The 13,497-nt window shown below is 47.0% G+C and overlaps 1 protein-coding gene across 1 annotated transcript in view; it reads left to right on the forward strand.

The window, feature by feature from the left end:
- The window catches only part of Arhgef37 (Rho guanine nucleotide exchange factor 37), a 46,229-nt gene that overhangs the window by 19,761 nt on the left and 12,971 nt on the right, over positions 1 to 13,497 (forward strand). Inside the window, exons 4-8 of the mRNA XM_032885770.1 lie at positions 2,240 to 2,387; positions 9,405 to 9,604; positions 11,042 to 11,172; positions 11,974 to 12,078; positions 12,721 to 12,831. Of these exons, the coding sequence (XP_032741661.1) occupies positions 2,240 to 2,387; positions 9,405 to 9,604; positions 11,042 to 11,172; positions 11,974 to 12,078; positions 12,721 to 12,831 (695 nt within the window). The remainder of the gene's footprint in view (positions 1 to 2,239; positions 2,388 to 9,404; positions 9,605 to 11,041; positions 11,173 to 11,973; positions 12,079 to 12,720; positions 12,832 to 13,497) is intronic.

A 13,497-nucleotide genomic window follows, 5' to 3' on the forward strand; every position in this document is an offset into this window, starting at 1 on the left:
TTTTTTGAGACAGGGCTCTCTGTGTAGCTCTAGCTGTCCTAGAACTCAGTAGACCAAGACGTCCTTAAACTCGGAGATTCCTGTCTCTGCCTCTCAAGTGCTGGGATTAAAGGCATGTGCCACCACTGCCTGCTTCAAGGCAGATGCTCCAAAATCCTGAAAAGTTTGAGAGCTGACATGATACCACAGGTAGAAAATTTCACACCTAACATTGTATGGTGGGTCACAGTTCAAAGACAGGTATACCAGAAGTAGGATAGAAAAATTAAATAGGGTCAAACTGGGCAAGAAATGTGTTGGAGGCACACACACACACACACACACACACACACACCACACACACACACTATATATATGTATATATATATATATAATATTACTAACATTCATATGCCAACTTGGACCTCTGCCCCAACATATTTCACTATACGTATACAAATGTCCCCAAGCTTGAGAAATCCAACGCAGAAGCGGTGTTGGTTTCAGGCAGTTTGCACAAGTAGTTTCAACCGGTCTGTATAGGTCTTCTTAAACCTATATACACTTTGCACTTCTTAAACTACACACAAGCTGCACGCACGCACAGGTTATCAGCCTGCCGCATACACAAGGCCCTGGCTCCACTCACAACTTCTTTTTACCGAGGAAAATTTTACACAACTCAGGGGTGGAGTATATGGCTTTATAAAATAAATATACAAGCCAGATAGTGATGACACACATCTTTAATCCCAGCACTCAAGAGGCAAAGGCAGACAGATCTCTGAGTTTGTGGTCAGCCTGGTCTATAGCTGTGGTCTTCCAGGACAGCTAGGGCTGTCTAGAGAAAGTCTGTCTCCAAAAAGAAAAAAGAAAAAAAAAATACAAACTGAACGTTTACTGATAATCACAAGTAATTTTATTTTAAAGCTGTCTTTTATAGCCATAATTTTGTCGTTTATTACAGTTTAATTTCAGTACTCAGGAGGTAGAAGCCGGCCTGGTCTACAAAGCAAGTTGCAGGCCAGCCAGAACTACATAGTGAGACTCAGTCTCAAATACAACAACAACAACAACAAAAATTATGAAAACAAATTGGTATACTAGTGAGATATATGTGTTTATTTTTACCTAAAGAATTAAATCTTGGTTGAATATCAGATGCTTTAGGACATAAAGGATCTCCAGGTTTTTTTTTCTGAGTTGATTAATATTTTAATTTGATCATTATTAATGTTGAGAATTCCACTTTGAATCTGTAGCACAGTGGCAGAAGTGTAGGAGGTCATTCTACAAAAAAAAAAAAAAAAAAAAAAAAAATTAATGAAAGTTCTGTCCTAACTCCAAGCCAAAATTACCACATTTAAAACAATGAAACTCAAGTCAAGCAGTAAACTTTATTTTTATTTTTATTTGTGTGTGTGTGTGTGTGTGTGTCTGTCTGTCTGTCTGTCTATGTGTGTATATGTCACATGTGTTAATGAATCTCTAGAGGCCAGAAGAGAGCATTGGATTCTCTGGAGCTGGAATTACAGGTGGTTCTGAGCCACCCAGTGTGTGTGCTGGGACCTAAGCACGGGTCCTCTGACAGAATGGCAAATTATTTCTAGGAACTACTAAGCCATTTCTCCAGCCCTCTGAAGCAGAAAATACTAAAATCAGGTATTCTACCACAAAGTGATCGAAGGATACACTAACTTGATACTTATGGGGTGACAGTGGAAAAATACTAAAAGTCTTATTTTCCACAACTAAACTACTCTGTCTCTGTCAGAGCAGAAAACTTTGTTAATATGGAGACGATGCTGCAACTCCTTTCATATCATCGGTCCCAGACCTGAGAGGTATTGCGGGCAGTGTTCCCTGGGGTTGTGTGTCACGATGACACCTGCAGACAAAGTGCAGATGTTGCATGTGTTCAAAACCCAGGCTGCAGCGAAGCTCCATGAGGTCACAGAAACACCTTAGGTTCATAACGAGTTTGCTTTAGAACTGATCTCCGGTTGCCCTGTGTTTGGAAATATTTTACTCTTGCAAACTTTCCCAGACCCCACATTCAGCTCTGCAGCCAGCCCCATCTGGGGTCATGATCTACAATTTAAGAACGGGGATCCACACCATTCTGTTACCCACTCAGTGACTCCATGAAACAGATGAAAAAATAGAAACGGGCCACCGCAGAGCAGGCTCTACCTCCCAGCCCCAAGCAAGGGACACACGCACTTGCCACCGGTAACCCTTGTTGCTTACTGGCCATCAGGTAACTTATTCCTGGAATTCCAAGAGGAGCTTGAACAAGTCTATAAAGTCTACTGTGCCAACTATGACCAGGCCCTGCTGCTGGTCAAGGCATACCAGAAGGAGCCGGAACTCCAGAAGGAGATCCAGGGCATCATCGAAGCCGCAGTGTGAGTAGCATATCTGGGGACAGTTCAAGTCTTGATCCTGCTCGGGCCTGCTCAGGCTGCTTCAGGCCTGTGTCAGCAGCCAGGCCTCTCTCTCAGTCAGGAAGGCCTTGCTGTCAAGCAGTGCCTACTTCTTAGTTGTATCAAATAAGGCTCTACATCTTCCTTATGCTCCTCCTGTGTTTCCGTCAGTTTGGATTTCTATGGATAGTGCTCTTTTGCATGTAGCAAGTAGTTACAAATATACAATCTTATTTTCTTCCTTCCTTCCTTCCTTCCTTCCTTCCTTCCTTCCTTCCTTCCTTCCTCTCTTCTCCCCTCCCCTCCCCTCCCCACCCTAACCCTCCCCTCCCCACCCTACCCCTCCCCTCCTCACCCCACCCTTTCCTCCCTCCTTCCCTCCTTCCCTCCCTCTCCCCCTTCCTTCCTTCCTTCCTTCCTTCCTTCCTTCCTTCCTTTCTCTCTTCTCCTCTCCCCTCCCCACCCCTACCCCTCCCTTCCTTACCCCACCCTTCCCTTCCTCCTTCTCTCCTTCCCTCCCTCCCTCTCTCCCTTCCTTTCTTCCTTTCTTCCTTCCTTTCTCTTTGATGTTGGTTTCCAGGCAGGATTTTTCTGTGTGGTGCTGGCTTTCCTGGAACTTAATTTGTGGATCAAGGTAGCCTCAAACTCAGAGACCTGCCTGCCTCTGCCTCCAAACTGTTAGGATTGAAGGTGTGCTCTACCATGCTCAGAACACATATTATTATTAAAAAACCCCTACTACTTCTACTTCTCCACCTCTATCCAAAATAGGGCTCTCTGTAGCCCTGGCTGTCCTAGAACTCTCTGTAGACCAGGTTGTTCTCGGAACTCAAGAGATCCTCTGCCTGCCTCTGCTTCCCGAACCTGAGTGCTGGGATTAAAGGTATGCACCTGCTTGCCTGGTTAAACATCTACCCAGAAGCCAGTTCTGTCTCTTTCTTGAAGGTGCGTCCCCTTATGTCGTTCCTCATCCTTTGACTCTTACTACATGCTTCCACCAGGTGGTCATGCCAGGTCGTTTGACCCATGTCGGTTTGTTTTAAGTCTCGTGATATTATAGGTGGGGCTTTTTTTTTTTTAAGATTTACTTATTTATTTGTTTACTTATTTACTTATTATCTGTAAGTACACTGTCGCTGTCTTCAGACACACCAGAAGAGGGCATCGGATCCCATTACAGATGGTTGTGAGCCACCATGTGGGTGCTGGGAATTGAACTCAGGACCCTTGGTAGAGCAGTCAGTGCTCCTAACCACTGAGCCATCTCTTCAGCCCGGGGCATTTTTTTAAGATCTGTATTTCTCTTATTTCTCTTATTGTTTGTGTGAGTTATTCATTATTGGTTCTCATTTTACTATTTCCCTTCTATCACAAATTTAATATTTCCTTTTTCACATATCTTGATAATTTCATCCATGATTTTATATTTATAATCCATGTGTTTATATCATTGTACACCACCTTCCTCTGCCTCCAACTCCTTCTGGGTCCCATTCTGCTTCCTCTCAAGCTCGGGACCTCTTCTTTAATCATTACTGTCACACACATATGTGTATTATGTAACATATGTATATATATGCACACACATGCATATATACATATCCTTCTAAATATGTTCTGTGTTGTTCATATGTTTATGAGCTGAGATCATAGATATAAGCAACCACTTGGAACTAGATAACCCATCAGGAGGCTCATACTTGAAGAAGTCTGATTCTTCCTCTCCTCTCTTGGTAGCCATTTGTTGCCTGTAGCTCTTCATCCAGAGGGTAGCTGGTTTTGTTTTGTTGTTGTTGTTGTTTTTAAGAATCTAAGGTAGGAGGATTGCTATGAGTTCAAGGGTAACCTGGGCTACATAGCAAGACCACATCTCACAATACCAAAACGTAGCTGGATGTGATACTGTACACTTTTAATCCCAGCACTCAGGATTCCAAGGCAGGAGGATCTTTGTGAACTTGAGGTCGGGCTGGTGTGCATAGAGAGTTCCAGGCCAGCCAGGGTCACATAGCAAGATCCTGCTCAGAAACGAAGTACTCCAAAGCCTTCAACAGCGAAAACCCTGAATCAACAAGAAGTCCCCAAACACGACTTGCCAAGGGGACATTGATGGTTAGGCTTGAGAAGTCAGGGTGGTGGAGGAAGGACAGTGGAGGCCATCACTGCCTCACATAGGTGCTCCTTTATGCCACAGAGAAAAGTGCTGAGCGGGTGTGTGCACATGGCGTGATGCCAAGCTGGGCCAGCCTTTCTCATCTACTTTGTCTTTCTCTCAGTCGTTGACCTTCCATCAGAGTCTCTTTTTCAAATACTCATTACCCTAGATCTTCTCCTCAAAGGAAAAAAAAATCTGTTTCTCATAGGTCTCAAAAATGTAGGCTTTTGCAGGGCTATTCGATGTGAGGCAGGCTACAAAACCCAGGAAAGCTAAAACCCAATGTGGGACAAAAGGGAGTAGTGGAGACTGTGGTAAAAAGGGAGACAGCAGACCCCATGTAGAGCATAGAATGCCTTTAGGAGATTGTTGCTCTCAGTAGCTTTTGCTAGGTAACAAACCACCTCAAACCTCAATACCTTAAACCAGCATTTACTGAGCTGGCAGGATGGCTCAGTGGGTAAAGGCACTTGACTGAGGCCACCAAACCTGACCGCCTAAGTTCACTCCCCAGAACATGGTGGGAGTAGACAACAGACTCCAACAAGTTGTCTTCTGACCACGTACATGTGCCGTGGCTCTCGTGTGTCCATGTACATAACTCAAATAAATGTGCAAATATTAAAAAAAAAAGACATTTACTTAGCTTACGCTTTTGCATATTATCAGTTTAGCTGATAATAAATGAACCGTCTGTTCTTGGCTGAGCATTCCTGCACCTGACCTGCAGCGGAGCATCAACTGAGGGTTAGCTCTGCCGACCTTGCTAGGTTCCTCCACCGAGGAGACACAGAGCCAGCTCAGGTCTGGACACACGGCCTGTGTGCTTCCTGCAGCTGCTGTTTACTTGATCGTCACAGGGCTCCAGCGCAAGGGAAAGGACAAGCCATTGGGATTCCCAGCCATTCAGGTTGTAGCCAGTTGAGAAAGGACTATAGAAATGGACAGCACCCCTTGGTTGAGGGGACTTCAAAGTCACACGAAATGCAGGATTTGAAGACATTTTCCTTTGCAAACCATCTGCCTACCTTGCCGTATGGGAATGTGAGTCCCCTCTGGCCAGAGCTCCTGCTTTTTCCAGAGCAGCGGAAACTTAGATGGGATCCCTGCCATGGTTCCATCCTCCCCAGCCGAGCTAGAAGCGATAACTAGTTGGCAATAGAGATTGTTCTTTGTCCTGTTTCTGCAGCTCTGGAGCCAGGCCCGCATGGTGGCAGATCGGGCTCAGCCCCTTCCTGTGAGAGCCATTTCACATCTCAAAACCAATTTCCTTATGGGTCTGATGGGAGTCCTAACAGGGCTTGGTGGAGCGTAGACACACGACACAAGGGACACTAAATAAGTCCCGGCTATTTTAGTCATCTCAGCCAGGCAGGAATGGTGTCGCTCTGCAGCTTGGTTCTGTCAGTTGCAATGTCTCCTTTTATACCAAGTATTAAGTGTATTTATTATCCTGCAATAAATCCTGGAAAATGGGGCCTACCTATACATGAACTAGGGAAAGTCAGTATAATGCCAACTCTAATGAGAAAGAGAAGGAAAAGGAAAGCGTTTTCTAGCAATGTGGGTTTCTGTGTGCACTCGGGCACCAGCTCTCCCGAAGCTGCAAGGAAGCATTCTAAAATTAGCCTGCCTCTATATGTGGTAAGTATGGAGGTCAGGAAAGAAAATCCCGAAGCTGCTCTGCTTAAGAAGTACAAGAAGATGAAGGAGCAGAGGGTCTGTGTGCCCAAGGGCCACAACCCACAGGGGAGGCAGTCCTGGCTCCCTGCGTCTGAGGGGTTAACCATGACTCATGATGGCTCACCCACCTGAGAGGCCGGGAAGTGAGAGTGGGTGACGTCCTTGTGAGTAGCCCGAGTCTCATGTATAAAAGGTGGTGCATAAAAGCCCAGCGGTGTGATGTGTGATTGGACGGATTCTGAGAGGCATAGAAGTATTTTGGCTCTTGGAACCACAGTATGTTTGAGGCCCTGTTCGGGCTCTGAGTGTTCAGAGGGACACGTGAGACCCGAGCTAGTCTCTGTAACACAGGTCTGTATGCAGGATATTGTTCTTCCCAGTTAGCTCTGTCTCTCTGTCTCTGTGTCTCTGCATCTGTCTCTCTCTCTTTCTCCCCTCCTCCTCTCTCACTCCTTCCAACTTGTGGATCAAGATGTGAGCTCTCAGGCTATTCCTGCTCCCATGCCTTTATTCCACCACCATGGACGGTAGCACTCTAAAACTGTAAGCCCCAAATTAAATTCTTTTTAAAATTTTGTAAGTTGCCTTGACTAGGGTGTTCCATCGCAGCAGTAGAAAAGTAAGACCGTGGTCTCAGAACGGATACTGACTGACTTTACCTTTGTGTGGATTAGCTGTCGGGGTAGTCTGCCCTTTAAGACAGAAACAAAGGCTGGACAGGAAACTCAGTATTAGGAGGGAGCTTTTATAGAGTGGCGTGGGAAAGGAGCCTTAGCAGACAGAGGTGGACCAGCCCTGGAAACCAACGTTTTAGAGGGCTGGACGCAGCAGTGTTTGGAGAAGGCAAACAACCGTTTTCCTTTATCAGCTAATTGTGTTTGGTTTAAATATGAAAGTAATATTCAAATTCTGCTCAAGCATACGAAGTCCATTCTCTGTTGGTCTTCCCGAGGGATCCCCGTTCTCTGTTTAATTTTCTTCTATTTAGCCACAGACAGAAAGATACGGAGGAGAAGCAGGCAGGAGGTGGTGTTGTTTTTAAAGAGATCCTACGCTATTCTAGAACTTTTATTTAATTGTAGTTTCGAATACTGTCTCACGACAGTGTGAGCAATTCTGCCGTGTTCCTGTCAGGGCAGCATAGAGTTTGCTCCGGCACAGCTCCCAGATTCTACTTCCTTATTCTTCTATTGGTGGACTCTGTGTGTGCGCATGCGTGCGCGCATGTGCACTCATGGAGTTGCCGAGCAATTTACCTCTACCCTTGTTTCCTTGAACCAAGATTTCCGTGCATAGATGTCTAGGCTGGGGTTGGGGGAGCAAAAGATTTGTGTATTTCAAAATATTGCTCAACTGTCCAAGGTCTCAGCCAGTGACACTCAAGAGAGAATGTAAGAAGCCGTCTCCTGTCGCACTCCCCCAGCCTTCTGTGTTATCCCACCATTCCTATTACCTATAGGAGGTGCCGCATAGGTTTTCCTCCGTGTTATTTTAAGAAAGCTTACAAATGTGAGCGGTGTCCACCATTCTGCACTGGTTCCTTGGTGACATTAAAAAAATGCAGTCATCTCTTTAAGGACCCCTAGGCCTCTGGTTTGTGCTATGGTGGCAGTTGTCTCTGGGAGGCAGCTGGCTCTTTCCTATGGAATGTCAGCCAAGAATGGAGCTCCCAAAATACCCGCCCACAGTTGTCTGAGCTCAGGACAGCCTTAGGGAGAGCAGATGGACGACGCGCAGGTGAAGTCCACCCGTTGCCCGCTGGGGCTCCCACCTGCTATGTCTTTTCTTAGCCTCTGAGCTGTTTTTTTCCCTGAACATTTGGTCTGAAGATTTTTTTCCTTAGGAAGGACTTCCGGCTCTGTTACAGGGCCCTGAAGGCTGGACCCAGGAGCACTTGTGAATCTTGTAGGAGGCACACTGAGACATGTGAGGGGTTAGAATTCTATACACCTCTCAGAATCTGAGACTCACTAAAGAAAGCCTGCTGCTGGAGCCTCTCCCCAGTGGCCCTTGACCTGCCTCAGTGCTTAAGAGCATTGACTACTGTTCCAGAGGACCCAGGTTCAATTCCCAGGATTCACAGGGCAGCTTACAACTGTGATTGCAGTTCCAGGGTATCAGACACCCTCACGCACATACACCCAGACATACATTCAGGCAAACACCAATCAATGCACATGAAATTAAATAAATAAAGCATTAATTTTTTTTTCTGATAAAAATTCCAATCCTACAGGAAACTAGGATGACATGATGGATAATCTCCTACCTACCACCTGACATGAGAGTTAACACATCAATATCTTCTTATCTATTTTTATGCTACACTACTTTGAGGAAGTTGTTACTTTCCCCATATACTCTAAACGTTAAGTTCCTGTGGAATTTTACACTCATTTATCTATTCAGTGTGTGGATGTGTGTGCATGTGTCTGTGAAGGTCAGAAGACAGCTTGTAGGAACCAGCTCTATCCTTGTACCACGTGAGCTTCAGAGGCAGGTCCTCAGGTTTCGTGGCAAGTCCCCTTCTCTGCTGAGCCATCTCACTGGCCCTCAAACCTTTTTTTAAGCAACAGCCTATTTTGTTGTTAAGTAAACTATCAAGTGAGTAACCTCTGGGTCTTGCACCATTATCTGACTGGAGATGTGACATCACAACTGAGTGCAGTTCAGCACGTGATTCTGACGCCCTGGAGAGAAGAAAAAGATGAAGTAAGGGGGTTGGGCATATCGAATGCTACAGGACCACATGAGGCCACCAAGGGGACATGTGGAGGAAAAGGCTTTAGCTAGCATCAGGCAGAGAGAATAGCCCATGGAATGGGCAGACACTGGACAGAGGGGCTCTGTGTCCTACTGAGTAACACCTGTCAAGGAAGAGCATATAGTCAGCCATGCTTGCTCCGGAGAGGGTGAATAGGGCCAATCAAGCACTGGACTTTGAACAGATGAGGAATCGAGGCCCAGGAATGGCTCTGTCTGCCTAACATCTAGATTCCCTAAGTTACAGAAAAGAGGACAGGGAGAGAGTACACTACACTGCCTGATATCACACACTGAGCTAAATGACAGAACTGGACCACTTCCCTAGACCCCCACCCCCACCCCCTGGTCCCCTAAAGGATGGTTTCTACCTGCCTAATAGCAACCTTCTCCCTCAGGCCACAAGCTGGACCTTCGGGTCTCAGTTTCTTACTTGTAATCCCTCTGCAGAGGATTACCAAGTACCCCCTCCTGCTGCAGAAAATCCTGGAGAACACACCTGCGGATGCCAGTGCCCACCCTGTCCTTCAGAGAGCCACCTCTGCCCTGCAGGATGTGAACAGCAATATCAACGAGTACAAGATGCGCAAGGAAGTGGGTAAGGGATGCTTAGGGGTGCATCAGGGACAGCATTCCTAGAGCCAAAACCTCACCCCGAGAGAGGCTCATCTATAATTAAAATGGTTTAATCCCTATCACCGCTGGGAGTGAAAGAGGTGTGTGTGTGTGGCTGGATGCATTTACCTCTTAGGTTGCTGTAGTAGGAACGGTTGCAAACAGAAGCAGTATCCATGCATCAAGAAACTCAGTTGTCCACCGTGAGCTCGGACCAAGAATTTAGCTCATGTTTACTTTTTAGAAAGTATTATTTATTTATTTGTTTATTTATTTATTTTGGTGTTTTTGAAACAGAGTTTTCTCTGTGTAGCCCTGGCTATCCTGGAACTCACTCTGTAGACCAGGCTGGCTCAATCTCACTGAGATTCTCCTGCTTCTGCCTCCTGAGTGCTGGGATTAAGGGCATGTGCCACCACCACCTGGCTGAAAGTATTTGTTTTATTTTGTGTACATGGGTGTTTTGCCTACATGCATATCTGTGTACCATATACTTGCCATGGAGGGCAGAAGAAGGTGTCCAATCCTTGGGAACTAGAGTTACAGGTGGTTGTGAGCCACCATCCATGTGCTGGGAACCAAACCCAGGTCCTCTGGAAGAACAGCCAGTGCTTTTCTCTCTGTCTCCCCAACCTTCATGATTACTTTTAAGACAATTACCTCAAATTCATAAATATTTGTGGGGCAGAGTGTGATACTTCTGCCCACATAAACAGTGTCCAACAGACAGAGTGGTGGTCAATATATGTTGTTTGAAGGCTAATTCTGCTATGCTCTTTTCCCTTCAATATCTTATTTGATCCTTACAACCCCTAACGCCAGCCCTGTTAGTTCCACTTCCCATCTGGGTAGACAGAGTATATACAGTTTGCAGTCATATGCACTCAGTGTGGTTACATATCCAGTCACTGGGCTGTAAGAAACAGAGAGCGTCTCAGACTTAGACTGGGGGCCTTTGAGGTTTCTCCAGTGTTTGTTTCTTCATCCAGGTGGACAGGAGGCAGCGGGCAGAGGTACTGAGCCCAGAGAGGGAAATATGGGGTTGGTAGACCTTGCTAAAACCTTCTGGGGAAGTCCTTCACACTTGCTGTCTTACATGATTCTTCCCAGCAAGCCAGCAGGATGAAGTCCTCATTTTATAGACAAAAACCAAACCAAACCAACCAAACGAACAAAAACCCCAAAACCCAGAGGCCCCAAGGAGCGGTGACCTATTAAAATACTGCAGGCCGAATGCTTTCCAGCCAGGAATCATACCTGGGACAAAGAGGACCTGAGTACTGGGATTCCCGGCAGGACTTACCATCCTGCCTGGTGTAACTTGGTGGAGCAGAGTGCCAAGTCAGGAGAAGATGGGGCTGTTTGCCTCCTGGGTCTACCTTTGTCACCCACAGTGCCCTTTTCTTCCGTGTCACCTCAGCCTTAAAATATACCAAAGTGGAGCAGCTGAGCCTTCGGGAGCGGCTGGCCCGCATCAACACCCATACTCTTTCCAAGAAGACCACCAGACTGAGTCAGCTGCTGAAGCAGGAGGCGGGGCTCGTACCCAGGGTGAGCCTGTGTTCCGGTGGGGGAGATACTGCCATGAAAACGGGGGGGAGGTACCTTCAGAAATCTAGGTAGCTGAAGCTGAGAGTGACGGACCACAAAGAGGCACAGCACCTGATTCTCAAGCACCAGTACCGGGGCTCACGTTGCTTATAGAGGAGTCAGGCCCTGAGCTTGGGCAGGGCACCAGTCTGAACCGTTCCCCGTAGAGGCTCAGGCTGAGTGCCTCTTCCAAAGCAGTAGTATTTAAGCCACAGGACTAAGCAGATATTCTTTTTTTTTTTTTTTTTTTTTTCCGGAGCTGGGGACCGAACCCAGGGCCTTGCGCTTCCTAGGCAAGCGCTCTACCACTGAGCTAAATCCTCAACCCCTAAGCAGATATTCTTATCTCAAGCTTCACACAAGGAAACAGAGGCTACCAGAGGATGAAGGGTCTGCCACACGGCTGGGCAGCAAGTGAGCCAGGACTCATACATATTCCAGTGTCTGATTCCAAGATATGAATGCAGAACTACCCAACATTACTGCTGTTCGCTTTCGAGACAAGTCCTTGCTATGCTGTCCTCATAATCCTCCTGGCTCCATGTCCCAGGGTCTGGGCTTACAGGCCTGGGCCACCACGTACAGTTTATACTGTTTCTTAACCGCCCCACTCAGTCGTAGAGCTGGATGAACCAGCTCTTCTCGTCTTTCCCAAATCTATGGAGAGATTGTCCCCCGGTGAGTTTCTGAGGCAGAGAAACCAGCTACACACTGCCCCCATGTGGATCGTTCGACCCTTGCATGTATGGCTTTACTTAACAGACAGAAGACAAGGAATTTGATGACTTGGAGGAGAGATTCCAGTGGGTGTCTCTGTGCGTGACAGAGCTGAAGAGCAATGTGGCAGCTTACATGGATAATCTGGAGGTGAGCACCCTGCAGAGTCAGGCCCACGAGCTACCCTGGTACCCGCTGCAGGGATGCTGGGATGAGGTGTGAGCTGGGGTGGGGGGGCCTGACAAACACATTGCCGTCTGTAGCCACAAAACTGGGGGCTAGAGGCAGCTCCTCCTCCCATTAGAGTTCTCATGGGTCAGTGTCAACGATCCTTTGGAACTGGACTTAACAGATGGTTGTGAGTTGCCGTGTGGGTGCTAAGAACCAAACCCAGGTCCTCTGCAAGAACAGCAAGTACCCTTAACCACTCTCTCCAGCCCCTGGCCTTTTCTTTTCCATGCATTGATTTGAATGGGAGCAGTCCATTGGCTTACAGAAAAACACGAATCGAATCCGTAGAGCATGCCCATGGCAAAAGGATTCACCAAGGTGGCACACAGATAAGTGTGGTGCTCACACACCCCAAAGGGGTGAGGAGATAAGGACCGCAGCTCAACAAGCCTCTTCCAATCCCCCAGGTTGAATAGGGACAGATGGCGTATGTGCTTGCTAGCTGTGGGGAGGTATGTGGAGGCCCTGGAGAACTGCTTGGGAGGTCTGCCGAATTGGGGGTTAGCCGTAAGATGGTCATGGTGGGACCTAACCACCTATCTGTGTTGACCCTGGACTCAGGCTTTCCTCTGCTTCCGGCCACACGAGCGGAACCTGGATATCCCTGGGGGAGCTGCGGAACAGTACTGCAGCCTAGCGAGGGACCTTCAGCTCCAGGCCTTCCTGCAGTTTGTGAGTGGGGTATCTCCTCCCCCTTCCTCTGACGGGCAGGTGGTGGAGCGATAAGGGTAATATTTAGAAGTCAGGCACTTACACAATTGTCACATCCACTAGGGGAGGGAGCGCTATTCCTGCACTTCCTGATAAAAATAGCCCAACTGATGTGCAGCGAGCCTCACCCTGTACCAGGCGCCGTGCCCGCCTTTTCCACTCGTGACCTCATTTACCCCTCAGCACACGCTTTCTGATGAGGCACTATTAATAGCCCCATTCTGCTAATGGGAGCTCGAGGCCCAGAGAGCTCCATCTCTTGGGTCATCTACACAAATGGAGTCTGGGTCCCGAAGTATCATTCTATACAAAAATCTGTTTCAAGCTCTTTACGTAATAACACCACCAAGAAGTACCAGGAGTCGAGAACCTTCCCCGGGCTGCCCTCTGAGGACACTACATATCACCCCCTTTCCAAACTACAAGCCCAAGGCTCAGTGAAACTGGAGCAGGGTTCCGAAGCTTTTTCCACATCAACCGCATTACCTGAGGAACTTTTATGTGACCTAGATATATATATTTAATAGGTATACAGATGTACTAATAATAAATCATAAAGGAGTATTTTTAAATGATCTGTTAAAATACATATAATTTGACCATATATTAAAGGTGAAAGCACATCTA

This window comes from Rattus rattus, chromosome 15 (genome assembly GCF_011064425.1).
Source record: "Rattus rattus isolate New Zealand chromosome 15, Rrattus_CSIRO_v1, whole genome shotgun sequence".
NCBI lineage: Eukaryota > Metazoa > Chordata > Mammalia > Rodentia > Muridae > Rattus > Rattus rattus.